The sequence below is a fragment of the Physeter macrocephalus genome, chromosome 15, assembly GCF_002837175.3.
Source record: "Physeter macrocephalus isolate SW-GA chromosome 15, ASM283717v5, whole genome shotgun sequence".
Lineage (NCBI taxonomy): Eukaryota > Metazoa > Chordata > Mammalia > Artiodactyla > Physeteridae > Physeter > Physeter macrocephalus.
Window position 1 is genome coordinate 8703815 of NC_041228.1, and position 25981 is coordinate 8729795.

The 25981-nt window shown below is 35.2% G+C and overlaps 1 protein-coding gene across 10 annotated transcripts in view; it reads right to left on the minus strand.

Annotated features, from left to right (window-relative positions):
* EFR3A (EFR3 homolog A) overlaps positions 1–25981 on the minus strand; it is a 96184-nt gene that overhangs the window by 32007 nt on the left and 38196 nt on the right. For 8 of the 10 annotated variants that reach the window (XR_003683351.2, XM_024129340.2, XM_055091145.1 and 5 more), the window contains 8 exons: positions 24136–24263; positions 22749–22899; positions 17996–18117; positions 12735–12884; positions 10894–11031; positions 8582–8660; positions 6215–6350; positions 3976–4143 (listed from right to left, as the gene is read on the minus strand). Coding sequence is in view for 9 of the 10 variants with exons in the window: in XM_024129340.2 (XP_023985108.1) it covers positions 3976–4143; positions 6215–6350; positions 8582–8660; positions 10894–11031; positions 12735–12884; positions 17996–18117; positions 22749–22899; positions 24136–24263 (1072 nt within the window). In the remaining variant the exon portion in view is untranslated. Of the gene's footprint in view, positions 1–3975; positions 4144–6214; positions 6351–8581; positions 8661–10893; positions 11032–12734; positions 12885–17995; positions 18118–22748; positions 22900–24135; positions 24264–25882; positions 25966–25981 lie in introns of those variants that run through there. The other 2 variants (XM_028500381.2, XM_055091144.1) reach the window with 2 other exon arrangements.

Below are 25981 nucleotides of genomic sequence, written 5' to 3' on the forward strand. Positions count from 1 at the left end.
TAAAAATATTAAGATAAATTTTGCAAATGGAAAAGTTTCTTTTTCCATAGAATAAAAAATCATAATATATTTTTAACCACAGCTTTCAATATGTGGTAAAATAATATCTTTGAGCTACATGTAAGTCTAAAGATATTATAATTTCTTTGGTGAAAATCATTTAATGATGTACATTGTAAGGTGTGTATAATGGACTAATACTTAGATTAAGATAAATGTTTGAAAGTCTTTTGCATACAGTTAACAGTGGCAAATCATCAATTTGAATTGACTGGAGTTTTAGAAAAAGGAAAAAAAAAAACTTTTGGTAGTATTTCTGATGAAACCCTTGTTCCCATTTTGTAAGCCTAAATTCCTGTTCTAGTAAGAAAGTCAATAATTAGGCCACTACTTTGGCTTCCCCAGGATTGTTGAAATGTTCCAGAATGTCATTATAATGAGCCAGGTTTACAGTCTAACACTGTGGGTTAATTCAATATTAATTCAATATACATAATTCAGCTTATTTACTTATTTGTCATTTTTCTCAAGGAACTCTTGGGTATTGTGCATATTTTGAATTTATCTGCTATAGCTTTGGAAAGTTTACTTCCTGGTCACAGAAGACTTAGGACACTTAATCACTTACTCAAACTTTTAACCCTGTTGTTTCTTTGAAAGATCAGAACAGGTATTAAAACCTGGCTATTTTTGATCATTTCTTAAAATGCAACATAATCATTACAGAAACCTACACTTTTAATATTTCTTTAAGAGTAAATTAGCTTTTCAATTTAACTCTTCAGCCTGTATTACTGGAGTTAATAATCTCTTTCTATAAATTCAAATTGTTCTATTTATCACTTTGATTAGATCTAGGGGTAAAACCATTTCTCTTTATAACATACTCTAGCAATCAAAAATCTCATGATCTTAACATTATTCCATCAGCATAAAGTGTATTATTCTACCTAACACTTGAGCACATATTTATGGGGTAAGAAGCTACTTTGTATTTGTATCCTTACAAGCAACAAATAATAGTACCTTATGAATCCAGGTACTATTATTTGTGTCAGTTTCCTCTTGTGGAAATTAGGATAAGAGAGGTTAGGAATTCATACAGGAAATTACACAGCTAACATTAAGACCTGAGGTGAGATCTATTCATTTCCAAAGCCTATGTGTGTTATTATTACTCTCTGCTTCCTCTCTACAAGGTATTTTCAACTTTCCAAGAACCCAATTAGATATGTTCCTAATCACTGTACAAAACTGGACACTGATTTTCTGTTCCAAGCAAGTTAGTTGGTCATTAACCACAAAGACAGAAATTTTCCAAGAAGTCAACTGTGAGGACAGCCAGGAAGTTAACTCATTCTCTATTCCCGTTGTTTGTATTTGAACTGCTGAATAGAAGTGCTAATGAGCCTCCCCAAAAGAGCAGAGCATTATTTTAAAAGAAAGACCTTGGCCAATGGCCTCCTATCTTCAGGTGCAGAAGCTACAGCAGCCCTGTTCTGTGTCCCACCAATATTCACGTGATCTGATAAAGAAAGAATACTGAGAACTTCTGAAAGAAAATATTGAGGAAAGCCGAAGTGTGATTTAAATAAAAGTCTTATTCACTGTGCCCCACTGCATTGTTTTTCTCTCATGTTTTAATTTTCACGTTATTCTGAATGTGTCGTCACAGAGATATTGCTTGTCTGTGGTATATACATTTTATAACAACATACTTGAGAAACAATAAATTAAATACTCTAGAGTAAAACAGTAACACCGAATTAACTAGAAGTCACTAAAGCAGTTTACCTTAATTCTCTGAAAACAAGACTAGCTGATTTGATGTACCATCTTAAAATACCACAGACGCCCTGGGCCTTTGCCCTAATGAGGACAATTTCTATGCACATGATGAGATTGTGATGAGGTGAAACAGAGGTACTACCCCAAGCAGATCAACCAAAGGCATCCACAAAGTAGGAGTCACGTGCATCAAGAAGCCCAAGCATACGGCCTGGTGTAAGTTCAGTATGTTCAACAAAAAGGTGCGGAATGTGGATGCACAATGCATGTATGCATATCCATAAAACTTTAGAAATAAACAAAGGAAAACTCTGTATTAAATATTCCAAAGGACTATTATAAACAAGTGGCCCATAGGTAGGATATTACTCAAATAAAAGGCATAAACTGAGCTCCAGAATAAAATTATATGACTCTATTATTAGTAGAAACTATTAGTAACCACTAGAAATTAGGTACTAAACCCAAGAATACAACTCAATTTGGAAATAATCCTAGAAATCATACAGTTACATTAAAATATGATCTGGATACTCTAAAGAAAATATTGGAAGAGGAGGGTTAAAGTAGGAAGAGTTTGATTGCTTTAATTTGTATTTATATACAGTCTGATCATTTAATTTCCCCATGGCTTTCTTTCTTTCTTTCTTTTTTTAAGTAAGCTCTTTACCCTTTTACTCTTTGTGTGTGTGTGAGGGGAGGGGGAAGCATATGATATTAAAGCCTAAGTATCAGTACCCAGATCCTGGTCTCTAGTGCCTTTCCCCACTAAAAGGAATCACAGCTCCTTAAAGAAATGACTGATTCTAGGATTGGGGCAGGAAGTATAAAATGAACCTAAGGCTGTGCTTAAAAGAAATGTGGGGGGATATTACAAAGATATAGAAAATAGGGGCTCCACTGGCCAAATCTGGGACAGTTTGACCACCAAAATAATAATAATAATTTAATAACTACAGAATAAATTATGAAGATAAAAATATAAATCCATGAGCTCATACCACTGTATTTAAATAGATAAACACATGTATTCCTACATACATAAGTAGGGAGAAAAAGGGGCTCTTGCTTACAATGAACACTGAGTGCCAAGTGAGAGTGCCAAGTTGATAACCATCATTTTGTAACCATCATGGTATAGACTGGTTCAGGTAAGAATTTTGAATGGTTGCTACATCTAGGGGGTAGTTTGGATGGAGAGCAGAATACCTGCATGGCCTATAAGTATTTTCTCAGAGACTGCTTATTATTTGCAAGGGGAAAAATGGAAACTGTGCAGCAGAGAAATAGAACAATACTTTGCGTGATCAAAACTAACATCACCAGCGAGAAGTAGGTGTACACTGTGTACCTCCGAATGTGATAATCTGAGAACACTATCGCTTACGTAGTATCCAGCCAGGAACACATAACCTGAATTTAATCATGAGAAAAGAGCAGACAAACCCATGTGAGGATATTTTTTTTTTAAGTGAGGGGTCGGGGGACCTATAGTCTTAAAAAATGCCCATATCATAAAAGAGAAATGTTCCAAACTAAAGGAACCAAAGAAACATCACAACTAAATGCAACTAAATGATCCTAGACTGGATCCTGGACCTAAGGAAAAACATGCTATAAAGGACATTATCAGGTCAAATGACAAAACTGAAATATGAAAGTTTGACTAAAGTGTAACTGTATCAAAGCTAAATTTACTGATTTAATAACTGTACTCTGGTTATGTAAGAGTACTCTGGTTTATTCTTTGGAAAAATAATCTGTAGTAAAGAGCCATGCACTTACCATCCAGTGGTTAGGAAAAAAATGTAGATGTGTATATGTATGTACCTATGTCTCTCTATATGTATATATTTATATAAGTGCTTATGTGTGTATATCTATATATACACACATATACATACACACACAGAGAAATGGAGAAAAGGATGGAGAAAGGCAGACAGAGAGAGAAAGGAAATGATAAAGTAAATGACATAAAATATTAATAGATGCATCTGGGTGAAGGGTATATACGGTGTTCTTTGTCGTATTCTTATGTTTGTTTATTTTCCAAACAGAAAGTTTTTTTAAAAGTCTAAGCTATCATTCACCTTTGACTAATGTCCCGTAAGAGACAAGTACCTTCCGTGAGGGCTTTCTGAATCACTGTTTTCCAGAATAATTTGAAAAGTGAAATGTACTCACCTATTGTTTGGATGATAGCATTCTGCACAATCTTCTCATCACTGTCTTTGGAACTTGTGTTTAAGTTGGCACTGCTTATAGATCCTCCCTGTAAATCATATGCTTCAAATTCAACACTGAGACGCAGATGCTTCAATAGGGTGTTAAAGACTTCCAGCACTGTGGGTCCTGCAAATGAACCCTGATGTAAGCAGATACATTTTTCTGGCAATGTACACTCAAAACCAATCCTCATATTTCTCAACAGAGATTTCTGCGTATTTTCTAAGTACCTGGAAATACTTCACAATTTATGAACTAACTAGCACATTAAAAAAGTAAATGAGAAATACCTAAATAAGAAAGTCTCCTAGCTACTCCAACAAACATTTACACTGGGCATCTCTGAGCAACTCACTGTTTGAATCCTTGGTACAAACCACACAAAATGTGTATACTCATATAAAGACTACCAAAAACTTTCCGTCTATCTAATCTTGTCTACTCAGAATAATGTGGACAGTATTGGGATAACCTGACTGTTGGGTCAGAATCCATAGAACTATAATAGAGCTCACTGTGGCCTAAGAAATTTATTTGGCATCTTTTGAGGCTGAAGAAGAGAGAATTTTGCCTCAATTATTAGACAGAAACTAGCCAATTTATCACATTCAGGTAAACTAAATATGCTCTCTGTTTTTAGTACTATAAATACTCTGCCTGTGTTTCTGGCACTGCATCTATCACACTATACTTTTTTTTTTTTTTTTTGCGTTACGCGGGCCTCTCACTGCTGTGGCCTCTCCCGTTGCGGAGCACAGGCTCCGGACGCGCAGGCTCAGCGGCCATGGCTCACGGGCCCAGCCGCTCCGTGGCACGTGGGATCCTCCCGGACAGGGGCAGGAACCCGCGTCCCCTGCATCGGCAGGCGGACTCTCAACCACTGCGCCACCAGAGAAGCCCGAGATGATACTTTTTAATTCTAAACTATTTCTGATGACCCACGTCCCCTGCATCGGCAGGCGGACTCTCAACCACTGTGCCACCAGGGAAGCCCCTAACATGCTATACTTTAATCAGTGCTTTTATTTCTGCCTCCTACTCTAGACTCCAACTTTCTCCAGGACAGGCAGCCACGTTCAAATGCTTCTTTGAATGTACGGAACCTAAAACATAGCAACCTCACACATAATAGATATTAGCAGGTGAGACGATTCAGTCAATGCATCATCTGTGTTTCACTTCATATTTCAAGTTAACTCTTCAATTAAGTAAACTGCTTCCATCTCTTTGAGGTAAGTTATGAGTAATGACAAGTCCACATCCAAAATGCCCACTCTCATTTGACACTGAGTGAATATTAGAATATTTCAGCAGCTAATGTATAGTTCCACTTTCATTTTGAAGCAAAGAAACCATAACTAGATTTTCCTCCTAACTTCAGTAAATTTATTAGGGACCCTTCCATTCTTCTAATCACATGTGAGTGAAAAAGCATGATGTCTGACCTGTCCCTTCTCCTTGTTACCCCTCTACTCAATCAGTTATCAAATCCTGCTGGCTTTACGTTCCCATTTCTACTGCTGCCATCAAGGTCAAGTTCTTTCTCTGTGCCTACAATGGTGACAACCACCTGTGACTTCTAATGTGTCCTATGCTTTGCAGCCAGATGAATTACCCTAAAACACATCTCTGATGAAGAGTACAGTAAATCTTTAACTCGTGTCAGTCCACTGTAGAATGGCACCCGTGACCTGGCCACAACTGGAACTTTAAGCCACTCCTCGGGCTTCCCCCACACCACCACCATACGTCCTAGTCAAACGGGCTACATAATACTTCCCTCCTGCTAAGCCATTTTCCCTCCCTTCTCTGGACCCTGGTTTTCTTATGATATGTGATCAAATTCTGCCTTCTATTACAGTATTAGGTAAAGTCATCTAACTCCAAGTAAACCATAACTTTCTTGTATCTGTACCCTCCCAATGTTTCGCATATAACTGGTATTCAAAAATCTTTACTGGAAAAAAGGAGGAAGGGAAGAAGAGAATGATTTGGAGGGAAATGTTTAATTGTACACTAAGGAAGTCTGACAACAGTCATGTGAACCTAACATTTCAAGAGAAATTAGAGCACATTTAAAAACATTGCAAATATTTTCAAAGAGTTTTCCACACATTGCTATTCCTACTGAAAAAAAAAATTCTGAAAAAGATTAATGAACTTTTTTTGTCGGGGGGGGGGCGGGGCTGGCACTCACCTATGGAACCTTTAGCAGCAATGGCAACAGCCTCTAACAGAACCTGAATAATACCTGCTCGAACTCGTGGAGAATCTTTTTTACGAGCATCAAGGTGTCCTAGAATCTCCTGGATCACATGGTGAGAATACTGAGCCTAAAAGAACAAAATAGTGTAAAAATATATGAACAATGACATGCATCCTGGTAGAATTCATAAGAATGATAAACCATGTGACATTTAATGGAACAATATGTAGCCATTAGAAACTGTTCTTTTTAAGAATAAATAGGGATACTGGAAAATATTTACGATATCCTGAGTGAAAAAAAGCAAGTTGTAAAATACTATGTTAAATAAAATTCTGTTTTTTAAAAAGTATATAAGACTAGAATTATATTTGCTTACATATTAACACTGGTCATCTCTGAGAGGGAGATTTATGAGAAATTTTTACTCTCTTTGTCCCTCTCTGTAATTCCACAAAGAATATTTATACACTCTTATAACTTGATAATAGGACAAAATGTTGTTAAAAAACAGACAGATTATGACATTTATAGTACTTCTCTCTTACCCAACCAGATACATACTATTTCTTATCATGGACATCTAACAATGCTAAACAGTCAAAACTCTCATCTAATCAAGAGCCACTACCAAAATTAAAGTCTTAACAATGTGTACCTGATGAAATTTCCTGATCAGGGCCAGCTAGTTTAATGTTTTATGGACAGAGGTTGAAATATTACCTAAGAATGATTCTATACCAATTTTATAGTAAATGGCAATTAAAACAATCAAATCTATCAGAAGTTTTGATTGTTATCAGGATAGTCTTATTAAACAGAAACTCCCATTCTGGTGGGTACTGCCATGTAATTTTTGATTAATGGACTTCAAAAAACATATGGTGCACTTAAAGCTCCTTCTAAAGCAATGCTGTGGACCAGAAGTCATTTCCCAGACATTTAATCAACAAATATTTATTGATTCCTTCAGTTTCTTCAACTTTGTAATTTACTTTACTTTTTGTAAAAAAACAATTTCATCTAGTAACTAAATCTGAATGAGGAAGGCAAACGAAGAAATACAAGGCTACTGAAGACCAGGGGAACAGCCTTAACTATGTCCACAGATTGCCAGATCAACTTCTCACCTACTAAACTAAAATTAAATTAAAAGATCTTAAAAGTTCTCATCGAAGGGGAAAAAAAATGTGTAACTATGTGAGGTGATGGATCTTGAGAAAACTTATTATGGTATCATTTTGCAATGTTGTATACCTTAATCTTATATAATGTTATATGTCAATTATAACCGCAATAAAACTGGGAAAAAAATTTTTAAAATTATCCTTCCACATCCAAATCAGCTTTACAATAACTACCATGCATTGAAAACCTACATTATGTTAGGCATGCTATGTAACCTAAACTTAATGTTTAATTTAGACCAAAAGTTCTAGAACAGAATGACCAGAATTTGAATCCTTACGTTCTACCTGTGTACCCTTGAGTGAGGTGCCTGACCTCTCTAATGGTCAGTTTTCTGATCTGTAAAATGGGGATAATAACAATATCTACCTCATAAAATAAGGAGGATTAATGAGATAAAGCATATACATAAGGTTACTAGCATATTCAGAGGTATAGCCAGCACTTGATAAATGGTACCTTCTATTTTAATATAAAAATGAACCATTCAATGAATTCATTAAAATTTCCTTTTCAGAAATGAGGAAATTGAAGCTCAGAGAGGCTAAATAATTTGCCCATGTTCTATGCCACTAGTAAACAGCACATCTAGGACGCAAATCCTGGTATGACCTACACTAAAAGCTGCACTGCTTCTTACTACTTTATCTCCTTTACATTAGTGATGACTTTTTAGAGCATTAAAAATGTAGATAGTGTTAAAAAATAAAGACCTAAAATCCCACTTGAATTAAGAGCTAACTGGGTCTGTTCAAGTTTTGAGGAAAACCAAGGCTGTCCTCTGCAGTAGATGAGAGTGTCTCATCAGGTGCCTCAATCTATAGACTATACACTATTGCACAGTAAATATCCAATAAATGTATCAGCTATATGATGCTGTAATAAATATCAATTCTAATACCAGTTTATAAAATATAAATGCTCAATAATGTATTTAATAAATGCATAATAAAGATTATCATCATAAAATCATTCAGTTCTTTTTAATTAGATATTTTTTCATCTTGGCAAATAAGAATAAAAGTGGTAAATACAAATAAATGAGACAAAGAACTAAATTAAGAACACGTCTTATCTCCTACATTGTTCTCTATCTCTGTCTGAGGACATGCTTATCGACACAGAACTAAAATTACTTATATATAAATATAACAGTTAACCAATCCTTACCTGAATGGAATACATTATAATTTTAAAGCAGTGAACTGCAAATTCATTGGGATCCCATAGTCTGTGATGATCTAAATGCCTGTAAATTAACAGTAAGAAAATTACTTTAAGAATTCCTTATTTTTATTACACTTTCTCCTCTAGAACCCTCAACAATATGCAAAGCCTACCAATCAAAAGAATATTAACTAAAAGAAAGTCAATGTTTCCATTTCCAGAACTGCCAAATCCTTTCATAAAACAGTAACAATAAAAGACTAGAATATATATATATATACACACACACACACACACACATATACATACATATACATATATATATGATTTTTCAATACCAACATGAGCTGGCAAGAAAGAAAAGCCCCTCAGTCTAGACTCCACAAGAAGGTGAGAATCTGGAGAGGTAAGTATACACTGAAGCCAGCAGTTGTCTTAGGCACATCTTCAGATCTCTGGTAGCTGATAGCTAATGGTTTAAAGGGTTGTATACACAGGAGACTGGAGACAAAGTTTAGGGTCCACCCAGGAAAGGTGGCTATCAGATCAGAAATACATGCATCAATTCAAGCCTTAAAAGACGACACCTTCAGTGAATCTGGGGGAATGTTCTATGTTGTAGAAGACTGTCAAGAAGCTTGTCTGTGTTAGCCTTGGCTCTGAGAAGAATCACAAAAATGAAAGTCTCTCTGAAGAATTCAACCATACACCTAGCACCCAGGCTCTCATCTTGGTTGACAGAATTCACAAGTATCTATGTGGCTCAAAAAAACTGAGGATAAGAATGTAGTTCAAAGTGGTGCCTGGATAACACTGTATCCATGCTTTCAGCAGAAGCAAAATAAAACCTCTTATGGAGTACACACCATTAATCCAAGCCTCAAAGAATTCTCACAAATAAAGTTACAATGAATATGAGCTCAAAATTAAAATTCACAGAACACACAAGGTAAAAAGCCACTATGAATGCCAATTATCAATCACGTTTTTAAGGACTAGGACAGTTTTATTCATGTATATATTCCCCCAAAATACTTGGTACCTTACTTGCAGAGGGCATTTAATATTTAATCAACTAATTAACTAAATAGCTAATATATAATTAACTATTTAATTAACATTTAATTAGATTAATTAACACATGATCAGGAGGTAAGTCCACTAAGTTCTACATAGAAAAGAATATGGCCCACTTCCAAGTTACTAAAGAAATCAAGTATAGTTAATTTGGTAGTTTCTTTCTTTTAGACTAGCTCTCTAGATTTTTAAGGCCTTATAGATTACCTCTCGGTTAACAAGATAAAAACTGGAATTCTGATATTAAATCAGCATGTCTGGAAAAAATAAATCTGCCTTTAGTTATATTTGACATAATCTGATTAGCCCTTAGCAGCATTTTCATAAGCCCACAGAGCCTTTAAACAGAAAATCTCAACTTTTTGGTGGTGGTAGCAGTCGGGGGTGGGGTGGGGGGAATCCTTTTGAAAACACTATAATGATTCTCTGATGCTTAATTTTGCGGTTTATAGATTCTTGTAACTAAAGCTCAACTTTGAACCCAAATATCTGCCCTTAATAAAGAATTCTGGATATTACATTTCGACTACTTTATATATGCTATAAAGACATTATTATAGTCAGGAAGGGGAAAGGACAAGGCAAATGATTAACAAAAGAAAGACTAGCAAAAATGTCCAGAAGTTACACAGAATGTTATCTAAATCTATCATCTGACAATTGAGTTAGAACTCAGAGGGTTTACAAGGCTTGAGAGATAACGTCTATGTGGAGAAACTCAAAGCTCACAAATGTATTCTGCTTGGAAGGCAGCATATAAGTGCCAACAAGATATTTAATATTCCTGCTCTGCTCAGTCACTCGGTATAAGATAAAATTTACCCAGAGAAGAGAATGAGACCTGAGGCAGTCCAGCCATGGCAAAAAGAAAGCCAAGAAATAGAAGCCAGGGAATATGAGGAACTGACCATAAGTTAATAGAATAAGATACATCATACTTGGACATTCGTTTGTTTTAATATTTTACTGGATATACACATTTCAAGGTGTGAATAAAAACTCTAGTGAAATGATGCACATGACCGTATTTCCTATTTCAGGGGGAAAATCTAGTGAAGTGGTTGAACAAGTGCTCAAAGGGATGTTGTCTGACTCAATCCTGTACCCTTCCCACATTGCTACACTGGCTCTATTAATAACTCACTCACACAGGTAAGAGTATTTGTCCTCTGTAAGTAAATTAAAACAGAATGAATATAGCACAGTCACAGGTAACCAGGAAAACACCAACTACTTACGCAAAAACTGGTCTCACAGCATTATTCATATTCCCAAAAGTTGCTCGGCCCAGCAGTTCTCTTAAGCAGTTTTCAGCCAGCACGGCGGGATTCTCTTCTTTGTCAGCTGCTGAAGGAGAAGGAGGAGGGCCTATGCGACTGAAAAATAAAGACAAACAAATGAATGAGAGAATTCTGACACTAGTTCTGACAGTTAAACAGAACAGATTTTTACTTCTCGGAAATATAAGAATGACATTTTCTTTTTATCCCAAAATAACTTTAGAGCTTAATTCTACTTCATGAACTCAGCACCTTGAAGCTAATCACATAATCTTTCAAAATTGGAGAGCTAAATTCACTTGTATAACTTGTTTCTAACTAATAGAATATCTTTTCTAAAGGCAAAATACTCAGTAGTTGCTATTTTGTTAACTTCCTACAACTTCACTACATTTATAGCAAAATCCTAGTAAGAACAAGGTGCCCAAAGATCACCCAGTTTAACTGTGAGCAAAAATAAAATCAAGTAAAAAACTATGGCACAGTCTGAATAAAAAATAAAAACTTAAAAGCTAATTAGAACATTTGTATAAGTAGACATCTTCAATAGACACTATCTGTTCATATTTTAAAACCTTATTTTAGACTAATGTACTCATGTGCAATAATAATTTCAAAAAAAGCGTATCTGTAGCATTGGGATAAAACCATGAGAAAACACAACTTCTTAAAATTTGGCAACCAATGGTATCAGCATTCCTGTACCTCAAGAGCCATAATTATGGGGAGTCAATTCTCAACTAGCCAGGTACCTTTAGAAGAATAAATATTTTAGACAGAAAAACTAACCTCAGCTACATTGCCAAGAACAGGAAAAATACAGAAGGTGTTAAAATATATCGTTTCACATTTTAGGTTTCCAAAGCTGGAGACAATCACGTCTAAGGAATCTAGCATAAACACTTGCTGTAATCGCCATAAATTTTGATAAACATAAGCGCTTGCAGAGTTACCAGTTTCACCTTTTCACTCTAGACCATTTTTATTTTGATATTGCACACATAATCATCAAAATTACAAATTAAGTTAAAATTTTAGAACTACGGAGTTAAGTATCTTTTAAATTTGATTTGGATTTCCCTCTTTAAACTGCAAGAATCAGGGAGATCAGCATAATAAGCCAAACTGGAGAATACTGGTTCTAAAACTTGGTTGCATAGTACCTCTGTGTAAGGCAACAGAAATCTGGGAGGAAAGCATGCTTATGGCATTTGAAAAAAGAGAATAAAGTACAGAATTCTAAGTTCAACAGGTTACTGGGGTGGGTGGGGGGGAGAAATCAGCATACACCCCAAAACAATATTCCATGCAAAAATATCTTAGAAGAATAAATAAGATATAAAGAGTCTAGTATTTCTGTTGAAAAATATATATACAGTGAATAGTAGCTGCTATTATTATTATTATTTTGATTAGTACTAACTCCCTATGAAAAAGCATGCTGGATCTCTAAAGAATAACAGAAGTTCAGTTTATAATCTCTATTTCTTACACTTGCAGCTTTAAGTAGTATTAATTCAAATAGCAATGTGGGTGCCCAATAATAAGCAGAAAGTAAAGTGAAAATTTATTCTAAAAGAAATAAAAGCTTAAGTGTCTGAGTCAAAATCTGTCTGCTCAGTCTAATTTGACGACTTAAGCTGATATTTTTTCAGAAAGGATACATATTTAAACTTGCTCAAGTTTACGAGACTACTACATACATAATACTAAAGACAAACGTTCTTACCCTAGCAATTAAGCACACATACACACGTATTAAAGTAACACAGCCCCAGCCCTAACATTTTATTCAATACCTGTCAACCTCTTCTATCTTTTGCATGTTAAACAGCAGGGATGGAACAATTTTATCCATATGCTGGGGTTCCCAAATGGTAGCCCGAAGTTCATCATTAACTGTTTTGCGAACCACACCTTGAATACCTCTAATTCCAGCAATTCGGATTCTATAAAAAAGAAGAAAAAAAACTGAGTCATGAAAAAAAGCTATTTAAACAAGTCTGCTTACTTAGCTAAGAGAATGGATGTCAAATAAATAGTTATCGAGACAATAAAAATAACATACAATAAGTCTAAGAAATAAAAATCTCAAAAATCTAAGATGGATAGAGATATGGCAGTTCCAAAAGAGGCTTACTTTTTTTTTTTTAATAAATAAATTTATTTATTTATTTATCTATTTTTGGCTGCATTGGGTCTTCGTTGCTACTTGCGGGCTTTCTCGAGTTGTGGTGAGCGGGGGCTACCCTTAATTGCAGTGCGCGGGCTTCTCATTGCGGTGGCTTCTCTTGTTGTGGAGCACATGCCCCTAGATGCACGGGCTCAGTACTTGTGGCTCGTGGGCTCTAGAGTGCAGGCTCAGTACTTGTGGCGCACGGGCTTAGTTTCTCCGCAGCATGTGGGATCTTCCCGGACCAGGGCTCAAACCCGTGTCCCCTGCATTGGCAGGCGGATTCTTAACCACTGTGCCACCAGGGAAGCCCGAGGCTTACTTTTAATACCATCTTTTTACAATCAGCATTTAAAGTTTAAAAAGACTGTAAAATATAGACATATTTTGTCTGTATCAGTTTTCAATAAAAAATAATTTAATCAAAGGAATCAGGTTCTCCTACATTCTCTGACATAAATCGTACCAATGTTTTCTTAGGTCAGTCTCCCAAGGCAATAGAAACAAAACCAAAAATAAACAAATGGGACCTAATCAAACTTATAAGCTTTTGCACAGCAAAGGAAATCATAAACAAAACAAAAAGACAACCTACAGACTGGGAGAAAATCTCTGCAAATGATGCAACTAACAAGGGCTTAATTTCCAAAATATTCGAACAGCTCATACAACTCAATAATGAAAAAACAACCCAATCAAAAAAAACAGACAGAAGACCTAAATAGACATTTCTCCAAAGAAGACATACAGATGGTCAATAGGCACATGAAAAGATGCTCAACATCACTAATTATTAGAGAAACGCAAATCACAACCACAATGAGGTATCACCTCACACCAGTTAGAATGGGCATCATCAGAAAGTCTACAAATAACAAATGGTGGAGAGGGAGTGGAGAACAGAGAACCCTCCTACACTGTTGGTGGGAATGTAAATTGGTGCAGCCACTATGGAAAACAGTATAGGAGCTCCTCAAAACACTAACAGTAGAGCTGCCATATAATCCAGCAATCCCACTTCTGGGCATGTGTCTGGAGAAGACTATAATTTGAAAAGATACATGCACCCTAATGTTCAATGCAGCACTGTTTACAATAGCCAAGACATGGAAACAGCCTAAATGTCCAATGACAGATGAATGGATAAAGAAGATGTGGTATATACATACCACGGACTACTACTCAGCCATAAAAAAGAATGAAATAATAGCATTTGCAGCAACATGGACAGACCTAGAGATTATCATACTAAGTGAACTAAGTCAGAAAGAGAAAGACAAATACCATATGATATCACTTATATGTGGAATCTAAAATATGACACAAATGAACTTATCTACGAAACAGAAACAGACTCACAGATAGAGAACAGACTTGTGGTTGCCAAGCTGGGTGGGGAGGGATGGATTGGGAGTTTGGGATTAACAGATGCAAACTATTATATATAGAATGGATAAACAATGTGCTACTGTATAGCACAGGGAACTATATTCAATATCCTGTGATAAACCATGATGGGAAAGGAATATTAAAAAGAATCTATGTATATGTATAACTGAATCACTTGGCTATACAGTACAAATTAACACAACATTATAAATCAACTATACTTCAGTTAAAATTTTTTTAAAAATGAAAAAAATTAGGTTTTCCTAAGAGGATGATAATAATTCAAACCAACGTGGACCAGATTCCCTCCCACTTCTTCCTAGAAGTTTCAGCAGCTGAGTGAGAACAGGATTTCACTGTTCCTGAACACCCTTAACGCGTCTGCAGATTTCATTCACTGTTTCTCCCTGAGAACCTCTCACCTCCCTTAGTCCACCTAGATGGAAGATGAGGCTGGTTCCTTAAAAGGTATGACAAAGGAGAACTATCAAAATGGAGTGCCGATAACCTGAGCCGTATACATATACACATATACATCCATGTGTCCTGATGTATATACATTACTGTGTGCATATGGGACTTAAAATTTATCCATATTTATCCATACTGTGAGAGAATGCTGCCCTATCCTCCCTTCCCGATTCACAGCCCTCAACTTCCTCAAGCTCTTCCTCATTCTTCTTTAAAAATAAAATCTATCAGTTCAAGGATGAGAAGAAAAGTAACTAGAAAACAGTATATAAAATCTGGGGAACGGCTTCCCTGGTGGCGCAGTGGTTGAGAGTCCGCCTGCCGATGCAGGGGACGCGGGTTCGTGCCCCGGTCCGGGAGGATCCCACATGCCGCGGAGCGGCTGGGCCCGTGAGCCATGGCCGCTGAGCCTGCGCGTCCGGAGCCTGTGCTCTGCAACGGGAGAGGCCACAGCGGTGAGAGGCCCGTGTACCGCAAAATAAATAAATAAATAAATAATAATAAAAAATCTGGGGAAGAACAATCTCGCGAGCAGAGCTAACACAGTAGCCCCTCTGCCCCGAAACACCTTCATTTTGGCCAAATTTGATTGTTATTTACCCTCCTTTTTCGTTACTACCTGAAATAGTCACCATTAGAAGTTTACTCAGCTTACCCAGCACTGTTTCCAAAAGCTGCGAATAGGGTTAGAGAATGGAAGATGTGGGGAAGGGGGTGATACTGCTTACAAACCCATTGGGAAGTAATGCAGGCATTCAGTAGTAGCAGGTGGAGCATGGGATACGGCGGTAACATGACACTGAGCAGGTGAGAAAGTGAACTAGGAGACAAATTTTGCCTTTTACAAAGCTGTGTCTTATTCATGCTGCTTTCTACAACAAAAAGAAAGTCTTGAAAATCTCTTCTGCAGCTATCACAAGTGGGCAAGCCTAACATTACTACAAAGGTAGTATTTGCAAGTCAAATATTTTAAGAAAATCTTAACAGTTTTCAGCCCCATTTCCTACTGGCCATGCCCCCTAAGTTTTATTTGACAGTGTATTGCTAAAAATAGAGGGATTTATAATAATTATCTAAGTTAGAACCTAAGAAGGAATATAAATAGTCCTGAAGAAAACCCAAAGGGCTTTTACTAAAAACGAAGCAGAAAAAAAAATCAAGCCCTCTAAGTATCTTAAAGCATTTTAGTTTACTCATTTGTTTCACAGTGATTCAAATGAAGTGTTATTTTGGAATATCAAATATTATATAATAAAGAATTAAGACAAAGTACCACCTTTCATTTGTGTAAAGAAAATTTCAAGTTTCTTTTTTGTAAATTGAAAAATGTTACGAAAATACATGTTCAAAAGACAAGATTTTTCACTAGGGGGCGCTAAAACCTAAAAATCAGATACCTATGTAAAAGTTTTGAATTTTTAAAATGCATCCTTTCATAGGTACTATAATATCATAAACACTTTTCACCTACATTGGTTTATATGTGAAATTCACCACCTCAACCAAAAATTGGGAAATGCCTACGTGAACAAACTAAACAGAAAAAACCCCCCTATCCTCTGGATTATTTTCTGTATTTTAAAAGAAAACAAAATTGTTACAACTTTGAAAAAAACCTGCCATTTTATTTAGCTAATTTTTATACTTTTTTGCCCCATTAACAAGTTAATGCCAGCTTCTGAGAACAGGGAACAGTTTTATAAAACATTTTTTGAATATCTTTTAGGGAGAAAAAGAGACTTTGGCAGTGATTGGGAGAAACAGGAAATTTATTATAATAAGATAGTTATAGTTATCTCTATTTTTCTATAAGGCTTTACACTCGTAATAAAAGAATAACATCAGGATGCTAAATGGCCTATAGTATACCAAGGAAAAATTATACTAACAGCATCTCAGACAGAAAAAAAATCTTAAATTAAAATATTAAAATATTAAATTACCACTCAGCTTTCTTTCTCCAAGTTCAGTAACTTTTACACTTGTTTTTGTTTGTGTAAAGCAACACTGTAGCTTGCATACTTAAAGCTAACTAGTTACATTTCTGTATATTCCTTTATTTTAAAAGAAAAGTAAAAATCATAAAACATGCTCCATCTTGACTATCGACTGCTCATGACAACACTCTGAATTTGGGTTAGTTTCTTTCTTTTTAGGTGTATTATGGTAAAGCTCAAACTAACTACATTTACCAGGGTCATTTTGAATTTAATTTTTAACTTTCATATACATGTCAATCTATCGCTTGTGTTTGCAGATAAGTATTTGATTCTAGATTATTACTAGGATGTATCTAGAAGAAATGTTTAAAAATGCCCAAATCAGTTGTCATGACAATCTCAGTCAGACAATGATCCCGTAACATACAGTCATTCATTCATTCAATTTATGTATGTATTCATTCAGAAAGTGCTTATTGAGAGCCGGTAATGTCCTCAGCAATATTCAAAGTACCAGTGATACAGCAGTCCTCAAAACAAAACCCTTGCCCTCCTGGAGTTCATCTTCCATAGAGGAGAGAAAACAGACAACAAGATATGAGAAGATAAAGCTTAACTGGGAGTGGGATGGGAGGGTTGATATTAATAAATAAAAGGTGGCTGAGGGAGGACTCTCATGATAAGATGACATCTGGGCAGAAATCTGAACAAAGTGAGGTAAGGCCGAGAGACCACCCAGTCCAAAGGCCCTGGGGAGAAGTGTGCCTCATGTATTCAAGCAAGCGAGGAGACCCATGTACTAGATCAGAGTGAAAGGAAGAAGAAATGACAGGATCTAACACTGGGGTATGGTGAGCAGTAAAGGCATTCTGGGTTACAGTAAAGACTTTGCATTTTATTCTGACTGAGTTAGGAAACCACTCTCAATTTTGCTGCTTTAGTCAGTTCTTCTAACAGCAATGAAAAGTTGTACTTCAGGAATAAAGCATATATTTTCCCATCTCCTTTGGTGATCATTATGTAATATATAAATACAATATTCATCAATAAATAACTCCAAGACTATAAACCATAAAACAATACATACTCTGTTCGTGTTTCTGGATCACTATCACAGGAGTGACACATGGCACTGAAGCGAGATACAAAAAAATCATAACGTCTATGATAGGACGGTGTGTCTTCTTCAATATTTGCAAATTTGACAAACTAAAAAAATAACAATAAGATGTATTATCACCTTTTTGACAGTGTGGAACAAACACACTTACTTTCATTCATTATTTGTTACATCGACAAGAAATATGCAAGTAAAAAGCAAACGAAATATGAAATATCATAAATGCCACATATATACGAAAGGAAGTTTTTGATAATGAACTTTACAAAATCAAGAATATAGCATTATAAACATTGAATATAACTTTGTGATGCAGTCTCTTTTGAGTGAGCCCACTCTCTCAAGAGCTCTCATTCTAAAGCCCTTCTGCATTTCCTGGATGCTGACAGTGTTTCCATGACAACCTCAGGCCCAAACCTTCAGGGAATTTTATTTCTTAAATCTCGGGTAGGAAATCTTGACAGTTGTTACGTAACACATGAATGAATAATATTTATACAAATGAGACGGGACAAGAAAAAAGGGCCCTACACTGAAGAAAACCAACTCAATAGAGAAGAAAACATACTGAGATGGTAAAATTTATTCTACCTCTTTTCTAAAGATTAAAAAAAGAGAGATATCCATATGTTTAGGAAATTTTAAATATCCTACATGAGTCACAAACCTAGCCATATGATTCCTTAATATGCTCTTTTTTTCTTATTTGCTTTCTCATTTATTCAGTAATTTATTACTTCTAAAATAGCCTAAAGCTGTCCTGGAAACAAAACTAAAGTAAGCATAGAATAAATTTGAAAAAATAAAATTATGATACTAAAAGTATTTTAAATTAATTCAGCCAGAGCCAAGTCATCTGTTTTAAAAATTATAATTTCATATGATTCATATTATCTAGAAAAAGACCACAAATACCACACCTGGTAGAGATGAAACTGACATTCATTACCTACTCTGTACCATATTCTGTACTAGGTGTTTTCACATGAGTTCTTATTCAATCATTCCTACAATCCTGTAAAGAATGTGTCATTATCCCCATTTTACAGACAGGAACACTGAAATTCAGAGGTTAAATCGCTTGCCCAAAATGACACTGTGAGTAAATGGTGAAACTGGCATTACAGTTCAGGGGTTTGATTCCAATTTTCAAGATTCCCATACTACACACTGACCATATGAAGAGTTTCAGAAAATATTAAGCCAAATATTTGTATTTTTCATAAAAAGAAACTTTGAATGACACCAGGAAATGCTCAAAAAATGTAAATGATAAAAACACATACAAGTGTATATACAATATGTTCCCCATTTTCTAAAATATATTTTAAAAAGAAATTAAAATATTAAAGGACTACTTCTGGATACTGAAATTACAGGTATCTTTAACTTGTTTACTCTTTCATATTTTCTTGCATTTTCCAAACTTGCTACCAAAAATCACATATTAAATTAGAAAAAAATTAATCAGAAAATTTAAAATTTGGCCATTAAAATGTTAAATGTCCTAGAAAATTTTTAGGAGAAACTTTATTCTCTTTTCACTTATTGAAAGTCACAAACACTCAAGTACAATCTGAGTGATCATTTACAGAAGCCTCTCCTATTGCCCTTTGGTGTAAAGAACAGGATAAAACATGTGCAGCTATGTTCCAGGGAAATGCATAAAATATTATCTTCCTTCCCAATTTTATGGAAAAGCTCTTCTAATTCCTGTAACTCTGGGAGCTCTCTAACAAATTCTAAACCTATATACCCTGTGCTAAGATAAATCAATAAAAAGAAAGGTATTATCATTATAGACTTCTTATCATACGTAGGAGTGGAAATAAATGAGAATATGGTGCAGAGATTAGGAATGGATTCTGTTAGATGGCTCTGGATTTGGATCCTGGATTTACTAACAAAATATGTGACCCGTGAAATGGAATATTTAACTTACAGGGCTGTTGAGAAGTTCAAATGAGAACCAAACAAAAGTTAGCACAAGGCCTTGCTACTTTCTCCCCCTCTCAGCTCGGTGCTCTGTGATGACCCAGATAGGTGCGGGAGTGGGAGGGAGGTCCAAGAGGGAGGGGATATATGTATACTCATAGCTGATTCACTTCGTTGTACAGCAGAAACTAACACAACATTGTAGAGCAATTATGCTCCAATAAAAAAAAAATTTAAGTGATGAGCTAGATATGTTTTAAAAGGTACAACAAAAGGCAGCAGCAATGTGATCTTAGATGTAGTTTCTCACAGTAAGCACTATTAAATTTTCGACCCAATAAACTCTGTCGTGGGGACTGTCCTGTGCATTACGTATAGCATGTTTGGCAGCATGCCCAGCATCCTAGATAGCACTAGCACTCCCCCAACCCCAGGTGTGAAAAACCAAAAACGTCTCCAGACACTGCCAAACGTCCAGTGAGGGTTAGTGAGCGGGGAGAACTGTCCCTGGTTGAGACTCACTGCTTTAGTGTAGTGAATGGTTTAAATGACTGGGCCCTATGGACAACTGTCAACAATAGTTAAAGAAAAGGTTAAGATTAGCAATAGGCTTCAGAAAAGTGAGATGGGATCAACTGAATACAAGAGGAAGAGAAAAAGGAAAGTAACCTCTGCTTTTCCTAGATTTTAATCCACAAAAATGACAGTGTATTTACATAACACAAGCTTTGGAGTAGGAAAGGCCTAGCACTGAATTCCTGTTATATAACACTATTATTTCACTATGTCTTTGGACATGTTATTTAGCTTCAATTCCTCATCTGTAAAATGGGAATAATACTTCTAAGCTTGAAGGGTTTTTGTGCGAATTAAATGACATAATGTATATGAAGTATCTAGCGTATACTATATTTCTTTTAAAAAACATGAACCAATGTTGCAGAGTGTTAACATTTATTACTATTATGTATTATTATTTATAATAATTATTATGTATTATCGTTTACTGATATATTAACTACTTAACATTTTTCTTGCCTGAATCTGTGTTTATGCGGGTATGCTATATTATTCTCTATACTTTTCTATATTTGAAATAGTTCACAATTTTAAAAAAGGGTAAAAATAAAAAGTACCTAGCACAATTTCTAAAACAAAGGAGAACCTGAATAAATCATGTACTGTTATACTGAGTCAGCTCAGCACAAAGTGACCAATGTCAACAAATTAAAATAAAATGTACAAAGACCACTAATGAATACAAAAGTACTAAATCAGTACCAGTCATGCTCGACAATATTTTTTTAATATTCAATTTTCAATGTTTGACAACTTAGCACCTCTAAGAAATTAAAATCAGACTTCCAGGGAATACTATATAAATAATGTTGGCCAAGATAATACAGCATTTCATTTAATACAATTCATTCAAATCAAATTAGGCAACTGGAGAATTTTGTCTTTTTCCCAAATGAGTCATTAAAGGAATTCTAATGGCATTGCTGGCTTGAAGTAAAGAAACGTCTGGAGATATACGCTGAAACTCCTTTCCGCACAGCCATTAAAACACTTCCCCTAATATATAGGATGGATAAACAACAAGGTCCTACTGTATAGCACAGGGAACTATATTCAATATCCTGTGATAAACTGTAATGGAAAAGAATATGAAAAAGAACATATATATATCTATAACTCAGTCCTTTGCTGTACAGCAGAAATTAACACAACATTGTAAATCAACTATACTTCAATAAATTAAAAAAAAATTTTCCCTTAAACTTTCCTCACCTAAATGTAAAGGAAATAGGAGAAGCATAAGTAGCTATGTTGCCAGAAATGGAGCCTGTCACACCACCTAACTGCACTTGGAAATAGCCAATATTTTCCCTCTGAAACAAATGGACAAAATCATATTAAGGGCTTTTTAATGAGGATTTTATTTACATACTCTTGCTTCAAAAAAAGAAAAACATTATATTACTACCAACAATAGCTAACAGTGCCAAACACTGCTCTAAGAACTTTATTTATATTAACTCATATCACACAACAAGAGTACCAAGATCGGTACTATTATTATCCTCATTTCACAGATGAAAAACTAAGACAAGGAGAGGTTAAATAACTTGCCCAAGATACACAGCTAGAAAGTGGCATAGGCATAATTCAAAGAAAGGCAGTCGAACCCTAGAATCTATGCTGTCAGTCACGCCCTACACTTCCTAACCACAAAATAGTTATCTATAAACAATAGCAGGTAGTATATGACTCTGTTATTTGTTGATAAAAATCTGGATGGGAACATATAGATTGGTTGAATGCCTGAAAGCTTCCTCAGAGATGAAGTTGGAACTGAAAGACTGTAGGTTATACAATGAAACTAAAAACAAGAGGAGAAAGGTTATCACTGTTATTTTACTTTCTTAATTAGCTATGCCTTCCCCAACCCCACACATGTTTAACAAACTATGGTTCCGGATAAAAAAAAATGAATGTTGTTAGCAGAAATAGTTCAGAAGTAGTGTAAGAAGGCCTGGGGGAAAAGAAAAACCTTCCATCTATGGCCAACTGAGCTTCTGTTGTTCCTTATGATTGGTTAACATCCCAGATTTCACAAGCAGCAACAATAAAAGCTAGAGACAAAATGTTCTAATCATCTACCACTGTACTCATTCTCCAAATGCCCTGACCAGAGCAGCTGCTTCTACCAGATAGACACTCTAAGAAGAGTTAATCCAAGTTATGCTAATTAAACTTAAAATTAGAGAATAGTTTTACTCACAGAATTTGTTCCAAGAACTTGAAGCTTTGGTTCCCCTGATTCCAGCAGCTTTGCTACCATATGAAGAAAGCTTTCTACAAATGGCTTGATGCTTTGAGAATGGCAGGCCATAAGAAGTTGGTCCAATGCCTCCATAGCAATTAAAACATACCTAAATATAAGAGAAAAATAATGTCAACACATCTCTAGCTCTCTTAATTCTCCTAATCACTTTCATAGGGATAATTAAAATAAGTTTATTTAAATGCACAGAACACAGAAAGGCAAATTTAGCAGCTTCTAAGTGAGATCCTAAACTTCACACAACATAAATGATCTTGAGATTATAAAATAATCCTCATGTGGAAGTATACAGAAACTATACTGTACTACCCCATTTTCTCCTGCTCACCAAAAACTCTTCCAGAGCTTCTTTAACATTACCTTCATGTGAATTTTTTGTAAACACAAATATTCTCCATTTTCCAGGCTTTTAACCACATTTCTTTGCATCCAACCCAAAAGTTATTATAAGAAATGTGCCGAAATTTCTAACACAATCTATTTGTATTTGTAAATATGAGTATATAAAACAGTATCAGCAATACTATAAGGAAAGGTATCATACATTTTACCATATAATTCATCAGATTTTAAAGCTTGTACTAAAAATTAAAATTCAGACTTTAGATAACTTTGCTTGAACAGTCAACTATAAAAACTACTTGTATTAAGACTCATATTTGTATCAAATGCTCTAAATGGTAACAATGCAGAAGTAGAGAAAACCAGTACAGCACTTGGAGAAAGGAATACTCTAAGAAACTAGTATCATAAAATGACAATATGGAAAAGTATTTATAAACCAAATTGCAAAGTTACTGCTGTTCAAGCACAGAGAATGGATTAAGATGGCAGACCTTTATTTACAGGTAGATGTATAGCTAGCACAGGTCAAATCAGCATGCTTACATATTCTGAACCTTAAGCCTAAAATAGCTCTCTTTTTTGCTCCTCTGATAGGTAAAACTGGAGCTGTGGTAAAAATCAGTTCATTAACAGAATTTCTGATAGTTTTCAATTTTGAGACTGATTTTTAAATTACAGTACTGCACTGACAGACTAAGGGAATCAATTTCTACTATTTCCATTAGGGAAATCTTAAAAACTAATGGATACTTAAACAACTCTGTTAAGTAACATGAGTTTATTCTTAAACCTGACCACCAGGAAAGTAATAAAAGCTACAGCATCTATTTGGTATTACACATTTCCTTATATGATATTACAATGTTTCATTCTCCATATGTTATCTTTCCCTGACTAGATGGCAAAATAATTTATAGGATGATTTAGCCTAGGAAGAATTTTCCCAAGATACTATATTAGCAGCAATTAGTTTCCTTACCCAGAACGATGTCTGACAACATCCCTGCTCAACCTTTCTGCCAGGTAAGAACCAATTCGATCCAGTTTCTCTGGAGCAGATACAGCATAAAATGTCAATTTCTCCATATCAGCTTTAACAAGGCCATCCTGAAAATAAAAATAAAAAAACCAAGTGAAATAGGTTATATTCATATCTATATTTTCATGCTTATTTTTTGTATTTCTAAGTGTTGCCTGCTTCACATTTCCCCTTTTTGGACTGATAATTAATCCATATTTATGCTGAACCTTCCTGGATATAGCCTCTGAAGAGCTAATCCCCATTCTGGGTATGTAGAATTTTCAAAAAGTTAAATAAATGCCCCATTTAGGAAAAGCATTTAAATATGCTTTCACAAGCAATGGATTATTCTACCACCTTCCTTCACAGAAAAATAGCTCAGTTAACTGCATATAGTACATCAGGAATAGAATACATTTTAGTAATTATAAGAAAAGGTTTGGTTATCTGTTCCCCTCATCAGAGCACTCTTTGAAGGCAGGGACTATGACATGTAGCCCTCTGCACTCTGGCTACCTACTGCTGGACGTGTTTTGGATATACCACAAGATCTGTTCGTTTAATAAATTAAAAATAAATGTAGTCAATTGGGTTTATGGGTGCTATATGTATGCAAGGTTCATGTAAATCTTTTCTTTTCCTTAAACCTTATTTTACAGATTGCTATTTAAGTAAATCTCATCTAAATACTTGGCAAAAATAAAGATTCTTTCCGTAACCATTCTCTAATTTACCTGCCACCACGCCCATGATCAAATGTGTTCAAAGCTCCCTCACTGCAAGTTAAAGGGGACAAAGTAGGTGCCTTGTCTGTCATTCACATTCCTCCATAATCTGCGCTCCACCTTATCTTCAGTAATCATATGTTCCAGATTCCTTAAGGAAATGATCTGAATATTCAGTCTATTAAATGATACTTCAGAAACTTCCAATCAGGAATTGTGTACAGTTATCACTCACTACACTTCAATTAGGCTATAGGCACCTTCATTTGAAGGCTCTTGTTCTCAAATATATCTCTTACTTTCCCATGATTTTTCTCTTGCCGGCAACAAAGAGACTAATCTCTGCTTCTCCAGATGGTGTACATCCTTCAAAGTTCAGCAAATTGCATTTCTTCTGAGAATGCTTCACATAGATTGCCAACCCATGTGATACCTCCTTGATATAAAGGCAGAAACTTTACCACCTGTTTTACTTAACATTTTACTTACTGATTTATGCATTGTGATTTAATATTTAGTATGCTTTTGCTTTATATCAGTCAAATGGATGGAAAGCTTCTTAAAGGCAGGTACCATATCTTAGTTATTTATATGCCATAAATTATCCAGGATATCTCGCAGCCAAAATATTTAATTGATAGGCCTTCTACAAATAGCTGAATATTTAAATCAGATTTGATTAAAAATGAGGTGTATCTCATAAATTAATATCGAGATAACCAAAAGGTTTCTAGAGCTGGCTACATTTTTTTTAACATCTTTATTGGAGTATAATTGCTTTACAATGGTGCGTTAGTTTCTGCTTTACAACGAAGTGAATCAGTCATACATACACATGTTCCCATGTCTCTTCCCTCTTGCATCTCCCTCCCTCCCACCCTCCCTATCCCAGAACCCTAGTCTCTTCATGACATTTTTTTCCCTTAAATTCCATATATATGTGTTAGCATACGGTATTTGTTTTTCTCCTTCTGACTTACTTCACTCTGTATGACAGACTCCAGGTCCATCCACCTCACTACAAATAACTCAGTTTCATTTCTTTTTATGGCTGAGTAATATTCCATTGTATATATGTG